The 17,180-nt window shown below is 51.0% G+C and overlaps 1 protein-coding gene across 1 annotated transcript in view; it reads right to left on the bottom strand.

The window, feature by feature from the left end:
• Positions 1-17,180, bottom strand: part of IGF1R (insulin-like growth factor 1 receptor) — a 218,015-nt gene that overhangs the window by 44,466 nt on the left and 156,369 nt on the right. The window contains exons 4-6 of the mRNA XM_012732667.1: positions 6,972-7,284; positions 6,035-6,183; positions 3,493-3,637 (exon numbers count right to left, since the gene is read on the bottom strand). Coding sequence (XP_012588121.1) covers positions 3,493-3,637; positions 6,035-6,183; positions 6,972-7,284 — 607 coding nt within the window. The remainder of the gene's footprint in view (positions 1-3,492; positions 3,638-6,034; positions 6,184-6,971; positions 7,285-17,180) is intronic.

The following is a 17,180-nucleotide window of genomic DNA, read 5'->3' as shown; positions in this document are numbered from 1 at the left end:
GCTTTTCTAGAAATGACCTATTAATGCAGTCATGCAAGATATATCGCTGACAGGACTGTTGGGGGGCGGGGCATCCTGGGGCGCAGAAGTGTGTAGTGAATACCACTTTACGCGCATTCACACTCAAGTCTTGGGTGGGCATGTTTTCATTTCTCCTGGGTAGACCTGAGTATGTAGATTTTAAAGTTCCAGAGAAGGGTTAAGGCGGACGTGCTGAAAGCTAATGTCAGAGTTGCAGGAGTGCAGGATGAAGAACAGCGGATCCGTCCCAAAGTCCCGCGGAATAGGCCCGCAGAGTCCTAAACACAGTCAAGAATTTCTGCCCTTATAACCCGACCACCTCTACCCACTTTCCTTTCAGGGCAAGAATCCTCGGTGGGACCAAACAGTCTGAAATTTTAACTTATCTGATGCCATCAGAAATTAAGGGTGTCCAGTGAAAAGGCTCCCCCAAGCATCATTAACACTATCTTTCTTACCCAAGGGCTGAAGAGTTAGCTGTCTTAGAAACATAGCCACTCCTTCCTAAATAGCAAAGGACCTTGATTTTTCTCAAAGTCGACCAAAAAACAGCCCACATTACACACCACCGGTGCTATTCTCAAGGAACTCTGGCTGTCTCGGTGTTTCTAGACAAAACCACCACCGCGCGGTCCCAGGCGGCTGGGGGGCCTGGCCGTACAGCAACTGGGGGCCCTGCTGTCCATTCCAACCAGATTCTGCCTTTATCTGTCACCAGCCTGGAAATCGGGTGACACAGCTGCTGCCTTCTCAGCCAAGACTCAGTCTCCTTCAGGCCGAGCATCTGAGTTGCGTGACTCCGTGGTCTGGGCTGCTGGGAGCTGTCGGGAGGCAGATCTCGACTCGAGTTTGCAAAGCCCAGGTCAGCAGCTAGGACAACCTCAGCAGAAAGAGAGGGCCTGAGCGCCATCCACACAGGAGCCCACAGCACTTCACTCTGTTGACCTCTGGAAGCACTTATTTACCTTTTCCGGGGCTGTGAGGGTTCAAGAATAAACTGTACTTGCAAGCAATAATTTCAGCAAGAAAATATTTAGGAAAAAAATCTCAAAGTGTTTTGGGGATAAACACATGGGAAGAAGTAACAGGGTAACACCGGCATTTCCCATCTTTGTAGCACGGTGAAATTATCTGGTATGCACCCCCGCCCCCAAACACCGACTGAACTGGGATGGAGTGTGACCTGTGTATCATGGATCCTCAAGAAGCTCTCCAGATGTGAGTAGCAAAGTCCGGGAGCCTTTGAGGTGACAGTTAACTTAGCTCAAGAGCATGCAGAAATGCAACGTGCAGAAATTGGATTTCTGGACAACTCTGCTAACATCCCTCTCACTCAAGAGCCTTGAGTAGGTCCCACTGCCTCCCTAAAGTATAGCCTCCGCATCTGGGTGCAGAACCCCTTACGTAATTCTAATACCACCTACCTCTCCAGCATTATTCGCCAAACAGGCCCCAGGATGCCCCAACATGTTGCCTTGCGCAGATGCCCTGCCCTGAACCACTTCACCCACTGCTTCCTCAGTGTTCCGGAAGCTTCAAGGCCCGTCGCAAACGGCACTGCTTTCGGAAGCCTCTGATCTTCTCGATCAGATAGCCGACTCGCTCGTGCCCATGGCACCTTCCTTTCTTCCCCTCGGAGCACCTTGCAAGTTCTGCTTTGCAGTGCTGGCATCTGATTCTCTTCTGCCCTTCTTCTCTCCCTCCCTCTGACCCTTCCCTTCCTGCAGGGATGAGGGAGCAAGGGAAGGAGCTGACCAGGAAGAAATAAAGCGCTGAGCCATCTTTCTGGCCACACTGCACGGGAAGGAGCTGGGGGAGCTCATCACGGGCCTTCTCTTGCCCCGTGTGTGAAAGGCAGGTGAGAGCCCCTTTCCCTTCAGGGCAGGCAAGGCCCTGTGCCCCTCCTGAAAGGAGTGCCTCCAGCCAGCAGCTGGCAGGAACAAAAGGCTAGAAGCCCATGTCCTCAGAGCTACCAGGGCCACAGATCACAGCACACTGAAAATCTCCGGCCCATGTGCGGTGCTCGCCATCTAAACGCTTAACAGCAGGGCAGGGGCCGAGGCTTACCTGAGTGTGGAAGCTTCCGGAACACCTGAGCACAGGCATCCTCACAAAAGCCCCCTGGGGACTCTGGGCTTTCCACACATGCAGATAATGAGAAACGTACCCTCAATACTCTTGCAAATGAAAATCAGGTTCCATTTTCAGCTACATTTAAGTGGATAATGCTTTTTAGTTAACGCCCAACTAAAAGATAATCACCTCATGCAATAATTCCTAATAAGAATTAATTAAACTCACCTCCCACTTTTCCCCTCTAGGTCTATCACTGGCTCAGCAGATACCAATCTACTGGAGACAAAGAGCTTCTTGGGATTCCGGAAACACAAACCCACCGCACTGGGTAAGCCCAGCGGGCCACTCTGGGCACAAAGCTGCCCCCTGGATCTTCTAGAAGGGAGGAAAGGATTTTCTAAAGAAGCCTAGTTCTCCGTGGGGAGGAGCATGTTTTTCAAGGATGGAATGAAGAGTTGCCCCTCTCTGTAGCTGTATCAGATGACGGAATTTTAAGAATTTAAGACTGACCAAGAGTTAGCCTGAGAAAAACAGGAAGGCTGAAAAGAACCTTCCTGTGGTAACTTATCCCACAGGGGCACACACATCAGCAAGGACAATCTTTCCCATGCCCTCCCCACCTTTCTTCCTCAATGCTGTCCCCAAATTCTCCCAGGCAGGCCTTGACACATTAACAGGCATCTCCTTTAATTCCGAGGCATCAGCTTAGCATCACGCCAGAGAGCTGTCTTCAACGGGGCCGGGAGAAGAACACCACAGAGGTGCCCACAGACAAAGACACCGGTGAAAAGACACCGCAGAAAAGACACCGGTGTGCAGTAAGCACCAGCTTTCCCCCTCCTCTGGAGAAAAGCCTCCGACTGTTTTAGAACCTCTCTCAAAGTGCATCTCTGCAGAAGGCAAAAACCCATGGACAGTGTAAATCCTAGAAGCTGGTCAATAGAAACAATTTTGCAAATCGAGATTTCTTTGTAACAAAAAGGACTGTCCAGATCGCTTATGTTCCAAGGTATTTGAAAAGCTACAGGGGCAGCAGAGGCGTGTCCCAAGGCAGCTGTGAGTCTTGTAAATGAAGATCTCATGGGGCGTTAATTCCCTGAGACCCATTCCCAGGCCTCTGGGCAGAACAAGCTCCCAGGGCAGCCTCATCCCTGCCTGTCCCACCACCGGCCTCGGTCAGACCCACTGACCGAAGGTGTGTTTCTAGAAGGCAGAGAACTGCAGCTCCCAGGCTGATGAACAGACTGTGGCATCATAAACACCAGGGTGGTGTGGGCACCACCCTGGGCCTTGTTCCCAAGAAAGCGCTCCTTTGCTCATGAGTGACGCGGAGCTTCAAAGCACAGGGCCGATTCTCTGTTGGGGCACCTCTGTCCACGGGCTGCGGCCACTTACCCCTCCAGCTGCTCCTCTCCTAGGATCTGCCGAAGGTTTTTGAGGAAGGACAAGGAGACCAAGGCATGGGAGTGGCGGATCTTCACGTAGCCCGTCACCACCTCGATGAGTCCCATGAAGTTCTCCAGCTCCGAGGCAATGTTATCTGCGTGAAGAGGGGTCCGGTCAGGAGGCTTCGCTTCACATACGGGGACACACACGGTTTCTTGTAAACACGCGGAGACACGCGGGGAGTAGTCAGTGCAGGTCTCGGGGATGCTGCCACCCAGGAACGCGTGAGCCCCTGTGACCGACCGACTTCCTGGGATTCACCAACCAGGGACAGGGCCTGGCGGCCGGGGAAGGTGTGTTTCTAGAAGGCAGAGAACTGCAGCTCCCGGGCTGATGAACAGACTGTGGCATCATAAACACCAGACTGCTAATTAGTACAGGCCAACAAGTCTGGGAGCGTCTTTTAATGTGCTCTGTCAACAGACAGGACTGCCTCACGGTACTGACTAAACCAACACCACTTGCTTGGGCCCATCAGGAAGGCATTTCTAGTTCCTAAGATACAGGGGTCTATTCTTAAAGGTTCCCATCTTGCTACGAGTGGAGGAAAACACAATGGCTACATGCAGGTGAGTTTTAAAAATTCATCTCTGTGTTTCTAAGTTTTCTAGAAGGCACATGGATTATTTTTATAACTGGAAAGCCGCTGTGAAAATACCTGCTGACGTGCATGTGAAATCAACACAATACATGTAAGCAGTGCATTTCTGTTACCTTGGTGAGCCTCTTTTTCTCCTAGAAAATAAAAAAAATCAGGTCCTCCCTGGTGGTGCAATGGGTAAAAGCACAGCACTATGAAGCTGTCTGCATCCGCTGTAGCATGAGTTCGATCCCCGGCCAGGGAGGTGACCCACACATCGCAGGCAGACCTCTCCTGTCTTGCCCACTGCTTCCCTCTGAGTGTATTTCAGTACATCTACCTGTTCTGTCCCCCACTCTATCTCTGGTGAAGTCTTTCACCCCTCTGCACCTCTGGCCTGTACCCCAGTTCTTGTATGTATAAATAAATAAATCTTAAAAAAAAAAAACGCCAACTTTTGGTTCAGCTTATGCCAACATTCAGTGCTATCGTGAATGGGGCGTGACTCAGTGAACGGGCTACTGGGGGCAGGATTTGGGAAGACTAACTGAACAAAGTGCTCGGGCTTGAACTGATGCAAGTGAAAGAATAAGGGTGCTGTCCTGGAGGGTCAGGCCCTGCCTTTAATGTACCGCTCAAAGGCTTAACAGGATAATTGAAGGAGTTCAAGTTCAAAGTCGAGAGGCTGCTGCACTTGGTGTTTCAAGGGAAAGAGGCTGGATTTTAAATGCAGAGGCCCGTGCCTTGTAGCCAAGGCCTGGCGGGGGATGCCCTGGTCACTGAACTGTCCCATCCCGCTGAAGTAACTGCTTTCCTGCGCTGGGTGTAAGCTGAAAGGCAGATGTCTAGGCCTGTCTGGTGGAGACACACTCCTCAAATTACACCTCTCTGGATTTGATTTATGGATTCTGGCTTTATCTTTAGAATAGGAAGATTACATCAAAAGAAGGCTCAGATGGAAAGGCTACCTTCTAGGGATGAGGGCAGTTTTAAAAATGAGGAAACCTCATAAGAGCAAAAAGAAGAAAACTGCAGAAGTAGCTTAGTAAGAAAATTCTAGCTGGGTGGAAGCGTAGGGGTGCTGGGGGTTGAAGGTATGGAAACAAGAGATTGAAAAGTCAAAGCACTAAGCAAGAACTTGTTTCTGCCATCTCTCTTTTTCCTTTTCCGCTTTCTTTTTGTTTTTGCCAATTCCGAGCCACAAGAACAGGTCCCTCATTCCACAAATAGTACTGGAGAAAAGGACATTCACTTGGGAAACTCTCTGAGAGTTTCCCCCCACCAGGGGGGAGTTTAAGGCAACATTACTAGGCACTTTGTCCATTAAAGAGGAGACGTGAACACAGCTCGGAATGAGTCAGTGGGAGCCGTTTCGTGTACGACCATCAGGGTGGCGATGGCGAGCCTCAGAGGTGAGACCCCTCCCTGCTGGCGCTCATCAATACAGGTGGATTTCAACCGCTCTTTGGAGTTAATAACATTTTAAAGTCCTATCCTTAGGCTCTTCCCTTTGCTCAGTCTCCTCAGTTTATCCCAGGAACCAAAACCCTGGGGACACAAAGCCGAGTGGACCCAGCTCTGGCCGGAGGCTGGTGAGTCACGCCTGTTCTCCGTGGGAGCCTCCTGTGGTTTGTGTGTTAGGACCTGCCTCTCCTGCATAAGATGGCTGGCGCACGGGGAGATGAGGGATGACCTTCTCAGGAACAAGCCAACGGCAAGAGAGCAGACTGCCTTTCAATCTGCTCTTTACCTCCAAGGGCAACTCGAAGGGAGGCGGCAAGCATGAGGCTGACGTATACCGTTGTGTTTGCTAGCTCCATATTTTAGTCATGAGTCACCGACGGGGAGGAAAAGCATCAACCAAAGAAAACCAAGAGATCCAGCCGTCTCTTCCAGGGGAGGAATACTTACTGCCTCGTCGGATATTAATGAGCAAGTTGCCTTTCAGGATGGTGCACCCTTGCAGCATCTGAGCAGAAGTCACAGAATCGATGGTCTTTGTCTTCTTCTCTTCTTCACAGACTTTGGGGCAAGGACCTTCGCAAGGGATGCAGTACATGCTGGGGGAGATAAAGAACCAGATCAGAGTGTCTCCTGGCCTTTAAACATCATTGGGCGAGACCTTTTCTGTCGCAGCGGCTTTGCAAGCATGCTTTATAAAAAGCAACCGCTGGAGGCGTTCAATTGGTCACGCTCTCATCCCCGAGCCCACCCAGGCCCTCAAATTGCAACCAAAAGATGAAGCGTTGCAGGCAAATACGTGACACATGCTGGAGGCACGCACGTGTCACGGGTTGCTGGCTGGTGAGCCAGCTGGCCCCATGTGGGAGAAACACTGAGAAAGGAAAGTTGGGGGGCTCTCGGGGACAACAGGGCTGCTCTCTGATGTCATGGTCCCAAGCAAAGCCTCAAGGTTCTGGAAGGAAAATGAGGGTCCTGGACCCCAGGGCAGGAGCGTGGAGGTGCTCACGGGCCAGGTGGGAAGTCCCCTGCGGCTGTTCCTCAGCTCTGGCCGCACCCAGGTCAGGCCAGTCTTCTTGGGGCTGCCGGCCACGACCTGCCTTGCGCCCGCCTGAAGCCACCACTGGGCCAGAAGGAAGAACCAGTCTCCCTGCCCACAGCCAGCAAGGGGGCAGGGAGACAGGCCTCTCCGCCAGCCACGGAGCCTCTGCGTTTCAGAAGGGCAGGCAGGACACCTTCAAATCCAACATGAAATGAACTCGGCGGTGGTGGGCGCCTACTGTGCCAGGAACCTCACAGTTTAACACAGGCCAGGCCTCGCCTTGCCGGGGTCCCCTTCTGAGCAAGTGCCAGGCTCACGCCCGCCCCGCCGGGCCACCCCACTGACCTCTGCGTGCCGTTGCGGATGAACCCCGAGGGGCACTCCTGCATGCACTCGCCGTCATGGATCACGAAGCCCTCCGAGTCGCTGCCCTCGGCGCTGGGGATGTTGGCACAGAAGTCGCGGTCCACGCAGCGCCAGCCCTCGAAGCGGTAGGTTCTGGGGGGGCACCTGGGCACGCAGACGCCGGCGTGGTAGTAGTGGCGGCAGGCCACGCAGGCCGTGTCGTTGTCGGGCGCGCTGCAGCTGCCCAGGCACTCGGGGTGGCAGCACTCGTTGGTCTCGGTGCACGCCCGCTTCCCGCACACGCTCGGGCACACTGTGGGCACAGAGGGGGCAGGCGGTGAGACCTCAGCCTCCCCCGGCCCCGCAGAGGCTTTCTTCTTGATCACTGGCCACCACCATTGGCCGGGCGCCCCCCTCCGGGCCCGACGAGGTCCCCAACAGAAAGCCCAGGAGCCCGGCCTCCCGGCTCAGACCTCAATGACAGGATGTGGGTTCAGGCAGCGCTTCCTCAAGACAGGGAGAAAACAGTCTGTTTGGAGTCAGTAGAGAAGGGTTTCAAGTTCAGTTTCTCCTAAGGACTCACTGTTGAGACTCAGATGAGTCACTGGCTTCTTTGACCTTGGTCCTCTCTTTTCTCATCACCAAACTGGGGTACAGCACCCACATAACAGGGGCCCCTGGGGTCATGGAGAAGCATTGCCAGCAATATAGCATGCTGGTACTTTGAAAAGATTCATGCTCTGCTTATCTGCACTTTGAACCTGTTTGCTTCTTCCTGACACAGCTTCAAAATCCTTCATGTACAGAAATACTTTGGTTTAAAAATGATTAAACTAGAATATATCAAAGATGACGGTATTCAGGCTTATGATGGCTTGAGGAAAGATTTGCCTGCTGGTACCAGCATGAAGTGTCTTACCCCAAATAAGGGCTCCTACTAAGTGTCACACACCTGACCCTGACATCACGGACGGGTCCCGGGTCTAAGCGTTATTCTCAAATGTAAGAGAGTAGGTGAGTGGGTGGTGTCTGTGTCCAGAGGACCAACAAGATGTCAGGAGTTGTCTCCTCCGAGTCTCCCCGTGCTGAAGTTAACTGAGAGCAGTGTCTAAAAGCCAGAGATTCACAATTCACATCCCAAATAGAGGAGCTGGCATTTACTTCCGTAACAATGCTGTAATGATCACACTCTATGGAGCTGTTAGCCTCCCGAGCAAATAAAGTATAAATCAACAAAATATGAAATCTGGCTTTCATTATACATTTCCTGGAGTGGGAAAATAATACGAAAATATTTAAATATGTATATTATTTACTCTGACATGCATTATTTAGTAATGCATACATTCCTTTTTTTCTCTGATAATAAAGATACATGCTCCAAAGAACTGCAGATTGTGGAATAGAGACTAAATCGACCATCTAGACTACATGCCCCGTTAACTTCATGTAGACCCTCCCAGACCCTTTCCTATACATGTGATTCCTACATATGTGTACATGTACATACACTTCATATAGACCCTCCCAGACCCTTTCCTATACATGTGATTCCTACATATATGTACATGTACATACACACAGGAAAGAAGCAATTCTAAAGCATTTGGTACAGTGCTGCACTTGGTAATATCCCGCAGAAGCAGCACATCTTTTAGCAGAGGGTATTGTCTGTGCCAGCCAGTTTGCCCTATTATTCCAACATTTCATTTATTCCCAACTTTCTATCCCTACAATCAGCACTATCGCCTTCCTGAGAAGCCTTCATTATTTCATTAAGATCAATTTCCAGAACTGATCTTGTTGGGTCAAACTGTTATCTGTTTGTGCCAATCTGCATGCCCACAGCTTCACCCCAGGGTTATCGTTTCCCCGTAAACAGGTGGATGTGAAATGGGTCTCAGAACCTGGACATTCGCATGAATACTGTCAGTGCTAAGAAAAACAGATACTCTCGAGCTTAAAATAACTTGACAACTTTCTCTGCCGAAATCACCCTTTGACAGCAGCAATAGGTGACCTTCTAAAGTTTTAAATTCTTAACTATTTTAATAATACAATCCTGGTTTTTAATTGGGCCTCTTGCCAACCTACAAGATCTACATTTCCCAGCCTCTTGCTGGTAGAAGTGGTGGAAGTTTTAGCTAATAAGGTATGCACAAACTTTTCAAGTGGAACTTTCTGGAAGAGTCTTTAAAACTGGGGTGGTCACGTCACCCCTCCTTCCTGCTGGCTGCAATGCAGGAGTGATGCAGGGGGCTCATGCAGCGACCCTGAGCTGTGAGGTGATGGACTCACCATAAGTGATGGATGGAGCAAGATCAAAGGATCATGGTCCTTCCTGATTGTAGCCAGTCCACTGGCCTGGACTGTTCATGCTACTTATGTGAGAAGAAATAAATGTTCACCTTGTTTAAATGCCTGCTATTTATTATACGCAGATGAACTGTCCCAACTGAGACATAACTTCAGAACAATACATAAGCAAAGAAGAAAAACATTCTCATCACTTTTTTGTTGACCACATTTGGCTCTCAGTGAGTTCTAGCTATTTCCAAAAACTAATCTATACAACTGGTAACAAGGAGTAACTGTCTCAGATTTACCAAGAAGTGTATGGCGTACGAGCTTCTGAAGTACTGCGATACGTGTCTTGTCTCCTGAGGTGGTCCTCTTGAAAAGGGCAACTGATTCCAAAGCATGACCCTGGTATGTTTGCAGTGAACACACATGGACTCACATTCTACTCTAAATCTCACACTTGAAGACTATAACCATCAAATAGATGGAATGACGATCCCGTTTCAAATGTATCTAGTATGGAGGTAGGCTCAAGATGCTAAAGAAATGATGAAATGACATATCCTTAGTCCAGAAGTTTGGTTACAAGAGAATACGGGTCCGTCTATCCTGCAGTGGCTCACTTGTTACAGGACCCCTTGTGAGATCTTGCTCAAAGTCTCCAAGCTACTAGGCCGCAACCAGCCAAACATACCCTCACCCTGCCAGGCTCCAGCTTTCTGGCAAGGGCTCTAGAAACAGCTGAAACCTGATGCCAGAGGCAGATGGCAGAAGAAAGACCTGGAAGTGACCTGGGTCTCCTTAGTCTGCTAATACTCAGGCCCCTGGGTGGAGACTCAAGGTGCCAATGAGACATACCACATATGAAGAAGCGTGCATGTCCTAGTCTAGCTCTGCCCAAAACATGCCCACTCTTCCCCACTGCTCCACCCCAATGATCAGCCCCATAAAACCAGGACCCCTGCCCCTTTCAGGCCAGCACATGGCTCAGGACATCTCCAGATGCCGCCTACTGTGTGATCCTCAACAAATGTCCCTCACCTGACACCTCAACACTTATGGTGAAAGACAGATCATTCAGAACCTCTAACACCCATTCAGCAACTATTTCTGGAGGGTGCTGCAGTGCTACATCAGACCCTGTCCCCCAGAAAAGGACAATGCACCAGGTAAGTGGAGATGCCTTGTGTGCTCAGGGCCTCAAGCTGGGAGAGATAAAGGACAAGGAAGTTAAGAAATAGCAACACACATAAAGTCATATTTAAAGGTACGGAAGTATAACGGAGTCACTGTGGTGAAGGGGGTGGCAACTGGGTCCCTCAAAAGAAGGCTGTTGGGAGAAAGAGGGGCCTGGAAGCACCCAAGGCCTGTCCCGAGGCTTCCTGTTTCTGGGCAGGAAGGGGTTGAGACTAATGGGCGGGTGAGGGACTCCACGCAGGTTTTAGGCAGGGGAGCGACATGGCCAGATTGGCTCCATTGCACTTCCATATCTTTAAATATGACTCTCTCCGTGTTGCTCTTTCTTCTTAGCTTCCTTGTCTTTTCTCTCTCAGCGCGGGGCCCTGGGCACACGATTCCGCTTACCTGGTGCATTGTCCTTTCCAGGGGGACAGAGTGTGGCGTAGTACTGCAGCGGTGAGTTGACGTATAAGGTCGGGCAAGAGGAGAGAGGTCAGCAGACTTGATGTCCCTACAACCTTTATTGTGTGTGTGTGTGTGTGTGTAACATGGTACAGATCTGTGAGGTTCACGTGATTAAAGACTGAGTACAGAAACCATGTTCGCACTCCGGTTCACCAGCACCAACCAGGGTCAAGCGAACCCCCCACTGAGGACACCGAAGCCCCAGAGCTCAGCTCTTCAGCCGCCAGTGGCCACCGCCACCAGGGCTTGTGAAGGGAAGAAGGGAAAATTGATTAAGAATCTTCAGCTCATCATCAGAGACTAACTGGGATCCAAATCTACTTGCAACCCTCTTTTACTCGCTTACAACTTAAATGAACCCTATAAAACGATGCGTAGCAGACATTACTCTCAAATAGCTACTACCATGTACGAAAAACTCAAAAGCATCGACAAAACAGAAAAATGTCCCTGCGTAATCTGGGGCATCAGTTTTACCCAAAGCCAAGTGCTGGGCATCTCCAGGAAAAGGAAGGGCAGAGCATCTGTGGACACAGCCCGAACTCCACTCCCCGCTTCCCCATGCCACTGGGCAGTCTCTCTGGGCACTCACTGTCCACCACCCCCTCTGTCACCAGAGGCAGGGGGCCACAGCTGGGGGGTTCCTTTATGTTATGTGACACATGCCCGGCAACATCAACATGCACGCCTGGGAATGAACAGTGAGTCGGTGGGGAGAGGGACCAAGGTCCAAAGCAGAGGTGACTTGTGCTGGAGGACAGACTGTTGGCAAGAGGCGGGACTGGGGCCACAAGCCAGTGTTCCCCTGGCTGCAGCACTGGCCATGGGGATGCTGGAAGGCAGGCAGGCGACCACACGGAAGCCGGGATTAGAGTCCCGGAGCCATGCCCAGGAGCCTGCTGTAAATTTTGTCTCATCTCAATGCATATAAATATTATTAGCGTTCAGGACTATTAAGGGATTTCGTGCAAAGCTCTGGGCAGTATGTCTCGTCAGCAGATGGATGGCCGCGCCATGTGAATGCCAAGACTTAACTGTGCAGTTACCAACTCTCCAATTACGGAGCCACTGAGAGAGGGAGGGAGTGCTCCCGGCTTCTGTGGGTAGGGTGGGCACCCAGCCTGGGAAAAGCAGTTCTATTTCTAAAAGAAGAAAATGGAAAACTGCTACAAACTAACGAGTAAACAGGGGGAAGAGCAAATTGATTTTGCCCTGGAGAGCCTTCAAGTTCTTGGAGTTCTTAAAAGGAGCAACAACGAAAACAAAAGTCTTTCTAAATGGCTGGGCGACATGTTATGGTTTTCCTTTGTCACCAGAAGAGGAGGTTGCTGCATCTAACATGGGGAGAGGATGGGGAGTCAGGCATTGGCCACGGGTGAGGATGAGAAAAGGTCCCTCCGACTGTCCACCCCCCCGGCCCGAGGTGAGGCAGACTCTACGGGCGAAGCCAACCCTCCTGGAGGCCCCACCCAATAGAGAGCAAGCACAGAGCACCTCAGGGGCCTGCACAGGGAAGTGGGGCCAGGACAAAGCCTCACAGTCAGATGGCTCCGGCAGGCCCGGGGGACGGGCGTGCACCTGAGCACAGGTGGGGGGGGGCATGACTGCAGGGTCCAGGCTGGGGGAGCTCATGACGGAGAGGAGAGTCAGCGAGATCCAGGGGGGGAAGTTACAAGAGTCTTTCAACCCTGGGACAGGAGTTCAGGCCTCTTCTAAGAGGACAGAGATGCTGCTGTAGCTGTAGGTTCCACGTAACCACACAGGCAGGCACGCACCTGAGAAGGTCACGCTGCCCAAGCAGGAACAGGGCCGCCCGGGAATGTGGCCGGGCAGGAGGCCAGTGGGGGCAGATGCAAGAGCTCTCTGAGGAATTGCTTATCAGGCTGGGTGGCGGTGGCAAGCAGCTGTGGGAGAGTCAGGAGCTACCTGCATGCAGGGTAGCCGTGAGGTGCGCGATGATCTGGGTGGAGCCCAGGCTTCCTGCTGCACCAGCAGACCGGAAGGGTGTCTGGGCTCTAGGAGGCAGCCAGAGTGTGGCCGGGAGGACACCCTGCGGCACCCTGCAGCTGGGGAGCCCACAGCTGCCCGGACACTCTCAGCCATTCAGCAATCTTCAAGCGGTCCTCCTTTCTGTGCTCACACTCATGCTCCTCCCCACCTGATCAGCCCAAGCAAAGTCAACTGTAAAGGGAGCAGAGTGTGGCCCTCCCTGGTGGCGCAGCGGGTGGCGCAGCGGGTTAAAGCACAGCACTGAGAAGCTAAAGCCACTTCCACATGAGTTCAATTTCCGCCTACCCTGGAGGTGACCACAGGGCACGGCAGACCTCTCCTGGCCCGCCCGCTGCTCCCCTCAGCAGTGTACTTCGTCGATCTGCCTGTTCTGTTCCCCACTGTCTCTGGTGAAGCCTCTCGCCACCCCTGAGCCTCTGGCCTGCACCCCAGTTCTGTATGTACAAATAAATAAATCTTTAAAAAAAAAAAAAAGGGAGCAGGGTGTGCAGGCGCGCAGGCGCATGGAAGCACCATTTCACCCTGGCTTACTAGTCTGCAGCTCTCTAAATAAGTCCGCCGGCATGGAAGAGCAGGCTTGTGCGAAATGTTTAGATGCATGAAATAAAACTAAAATAAACTTGGTGAACACACACACACACACACACTGTGAGCCTAGGCACAACAAAGCACATCTTTGCAAAAGTAAGGCAACAAGAATGTCAAGTTTCTTGACAACCTGAGAAATGACTAAGAGAAAACTCCTTAGACCCAAATGCCTAGAGATCCTAGGCAGAGTTCCAAACACTTCCAAACTAGCTCGGGGCTTGGAAAACCGCGATGATTCCCCTTGTGTAGGGTCAGTTCTACAGGGCAGGAGAAAGTTCAAGTGGCAACCTCTGTGCCTTAAATGTTCACAGAAGAAAATCACTTTGCCACAATGTTTCCCTTATCAATACTGAAAAGAAACCTTCTCCTCAGCTGGAGAAAACATTCCAGCAGAGGGGAAGAGACCTTGTAAGGATTAGGATCCAAAGCTGTTTTCAGTTTCTCAGTCGGATGCAGGCTGGAGGTGCCCATTACAGGGTTACAATGAGAACCGGGACTTCAGGACATGGCGAGGTGCGCAATAGGGCCACGGAGTCTTTGACCCTATTAAGAGAAGGAACCTGCAAGCTCTCCTTTTCTCCAAACCCCAGAAGCTATGATCTTTGAAGGGGTTTTCAAGACAGCTTTGATTCAGCCGCCTCCCACTACAGGGAGCGCCTGGGCCAGGCATCCATGTGCTAACAGGAGCGCTTGCTAAAATCCTGGGGTGTGTCGTGTGGGAACACACTTCTGCTCCCCGTCCTGCCCCTGTTAGCTGTCTGCTCCCATCTCCACTCCTCCTATGGGAGGCGGGAGACTGGGAGGGGTGACGCTGGGTTTCAGGGTGGCTTCAGAGTCTGTCCTAGCAGACAGCCACACGCAGGGAACTGCTAGGGCATTAAATCTGCCTCCAGTTCATGAGCATCATCACCCATGCAACTGTTTCCTCCCTTCATCCAGCCAGAGTCTCAGAATGGAAGTTTAGAGCTCAGAAAGGAAGTTTAGAGCTCATCGTCCATCTCATGCTCGTCTCTGACTGTCTTTACAGACCCCAGGGGAGCCTCCCAGTAAGGTCTAGGGTGGCTCCTTACCTTAGGGACAGTGTTAAGGGCACTCGCACCTGGACCTAGACACACAGGAGAATAAAACATTTTCTGCAGTGCACTGTGCCCAGGCCCCAAGCAGGTGCCTGGTACTCAGGGGTTGGGGTGTTTTCTTGTCAGACTTCCAGATACTCAGACTCACATATTCCCAGATGGTGATCTTGCCCCGCACAGCTTACGTAACAATCTGTGAACGGCACTGTTCCTGCCCTGAAACTTGGCCTAACACTGACGTTGTCTGAGCGCTGTCGACAGAACTCGGCCACGGTGGGCTTCCCAAAGCAAGGCTGTCTGCCAGGACACAGGATCTTCAAGACAGCGAACACCCTTACACCGAGTTAGCTCACTGAGTCCCTAGGTTGTCTTTTTCCATGGTAATTGTTTGAGTCTCTCCTCTATGAATGCAATTTACAGCACTGAATCCAAATAGAGCGCTTCTCATTCACCTAAAGTTAACATGCACGGGGCATTTTCCATGTGTCTGGCAATATACTCCGTATCTTATATACATTTATTTAACTTAATCTTCCTAATAGCCACATGGGGTCAGTAGCATTATCCTCATTTGTAGATGACCAAGTGCAGGCATGGAGATTTAATCATTGTCCAAGCCTATTAGCTGTCCGACTTAATCATTGTTGAGCTGGACTCTGAACCCAGACCCACCTGACGGCTGGCTGCAGTCTCGCAGCTCCTCTGTCCCATGTGGCATGCTGTTTCAGCCTGGCTGTTGTCTAAAAGGAATGGCCTAGGGAGCCCTTTGCATGTCAGTTTTTTCCTTTTAAGTAGGTGTCTATCCAGAACAAAATCTTTAGTCCCTCTGCCCCTTTTTCCTCTTTGAGGTGTACAACGTGGTCCAAAGGACACAACTCAGGAGACACATGTCTGGAACAGTGTCAGGCCTCCAGGTGACATTAGGAGAGAACAGATTTGGGCCTTGTTTTCATGTACTGACAGAGAGAACAGAACCCCCAACGCCACCTGGTGAGCAGAATCTGCAAGGCTAAGCCCTGCCTGCCTGACTTGCTGGGGTTGACACTACTTTGCAATAGGAGGTGGAAGCAACCCTCCTGGAGGCACAGAGGACATATTCTATGGGGCAGATGCAACTCTGTATACATGACTGTGCGATCAGGAAGCCAGGCCCATAAGACCCAAGAAGACTCAATGACCCAAGAACCCGCTCCACCCAAACAACTTTTCCTAATGAGATTCGATAGCTAGAGTTCACCTCTTCACCATTCATAATCTCTGCAAGCCTAAGATCTTGGTCAGAGGAGAGGAAAAGACCAAAAACCAAAACTCAACTGTGTTTTCCTCTTGGCCAGGCAGAGAAACCAGTATTACCAAGGCTCATAGAACAGCCAAGTTCGAGGAGATTCTGCTTGGCATATTTACTGTCAAGGTAAACCAAGAGGTTTGAGGACACACCCCACCACTAGCTGCTAGATGCACCTGGGATCATTTCATTAACGAGCAAAAGAAATAAACATTCACAGCCAATGCCCACCGGATCATTTATGTCTCCAGGACCCGAAAAGCTGTGCTGGCCAAAGTACTAAGGAGACAGGAAAAAAAGGGGAGGGCAAATAAGAAACTAGAAGTTCCCGGGCACCATTATTAAATACAAATATCAAGCGCTAATTAGTAAGAGTAAGAAGGAGCGGTCATCACCACGAAGCTCCAACAGAGGCCATCACAGTGAACAGAGGCCTAGCAGGCTTGCTCGGTGGAGCAGCAGGTCCTGTGAGTGGGTCCCATGGGTGCTGTGATTTCCAGTCTGCCTTCCGACATTTTTTCTAACAGCTTGATTGAGATGTAATTCACATGTGATTCACCCATGGTATGTCTACAAATTGATGGCTTTAAGTATATGCTCATTGTCGTGCAAACATCAATCACTGCATGAAAAAGTTGGGTGCTCCTGAGCCTCCTCCCCTACGGGGCCCCCTCTCCAGCTCCAGGCAGCCGCTAATCTTTGTGTCTCTATAATGTGCCCTTTCTGGACAGCTGTGCACAGAATCACACAAGATGTGGTGCTGTGCAGCTGGTGTCTTCCCCTTGGTATAATGTGTTCAGGGCTCGGCCGTGTCGTGGCCTGGGTGGGCACATCGTGCTCCTTGATTTCCTTTCATCAATTTGGACTTTTATCTACACATGGTGACATGAGCCTGTACGCTCTGCTGTTCTCCAGTAGTAATAAAATCACAGGCACATCAGTTGGAAGTTGGTGGTGAGGACAGTTGTGACCCCAGAATCTATTCACAGTCTGGATTTACTACAAAGGAGGAAAAACTCTATACTTGTATCAAATTGACTAAATCGTGTCCTTCTCTGACAGTGGGGCTGTGGGGAGAACTATCTGATCTGTGGGGGGAAAGGCCACCTGCTCTGTGACCCTCTTCTGTGCTCAGCATCACGCTCCCTGCTCAGCCACGGAGGAAGCAGCCCGCGACTGGGCCTAATGGGTTTAGAAAAGCCTGCGAATGGAGCCAAGGTTGCATTCCAGAAAGGTCTCTTAGATGGCGGTGAGGGAAAGGAGAAGAACAAAGTCAGATACTAAGAAGGGAAGCAGGGAATCTGA

The sequence above is a fragment of the Condylura cristata genome, unplaced genomic scaffold (genome assembly GCF_000260355.1).
Source record: "Condylura cristata isolate star-nosed mole 26May11 unplaced genomic scaffold, ConCri1.0 scaffold00035, whole genome shotgun sequence".
Lineage (NCBI taxonomy): Eukaryota > Metazoa > Chordata > Mammalia > Eulipotyphla > Talpidae > Condylura > Condylura cristata.
This window is presented reverse-complemented; position numbering and strand designations above follow the sequence as displayed.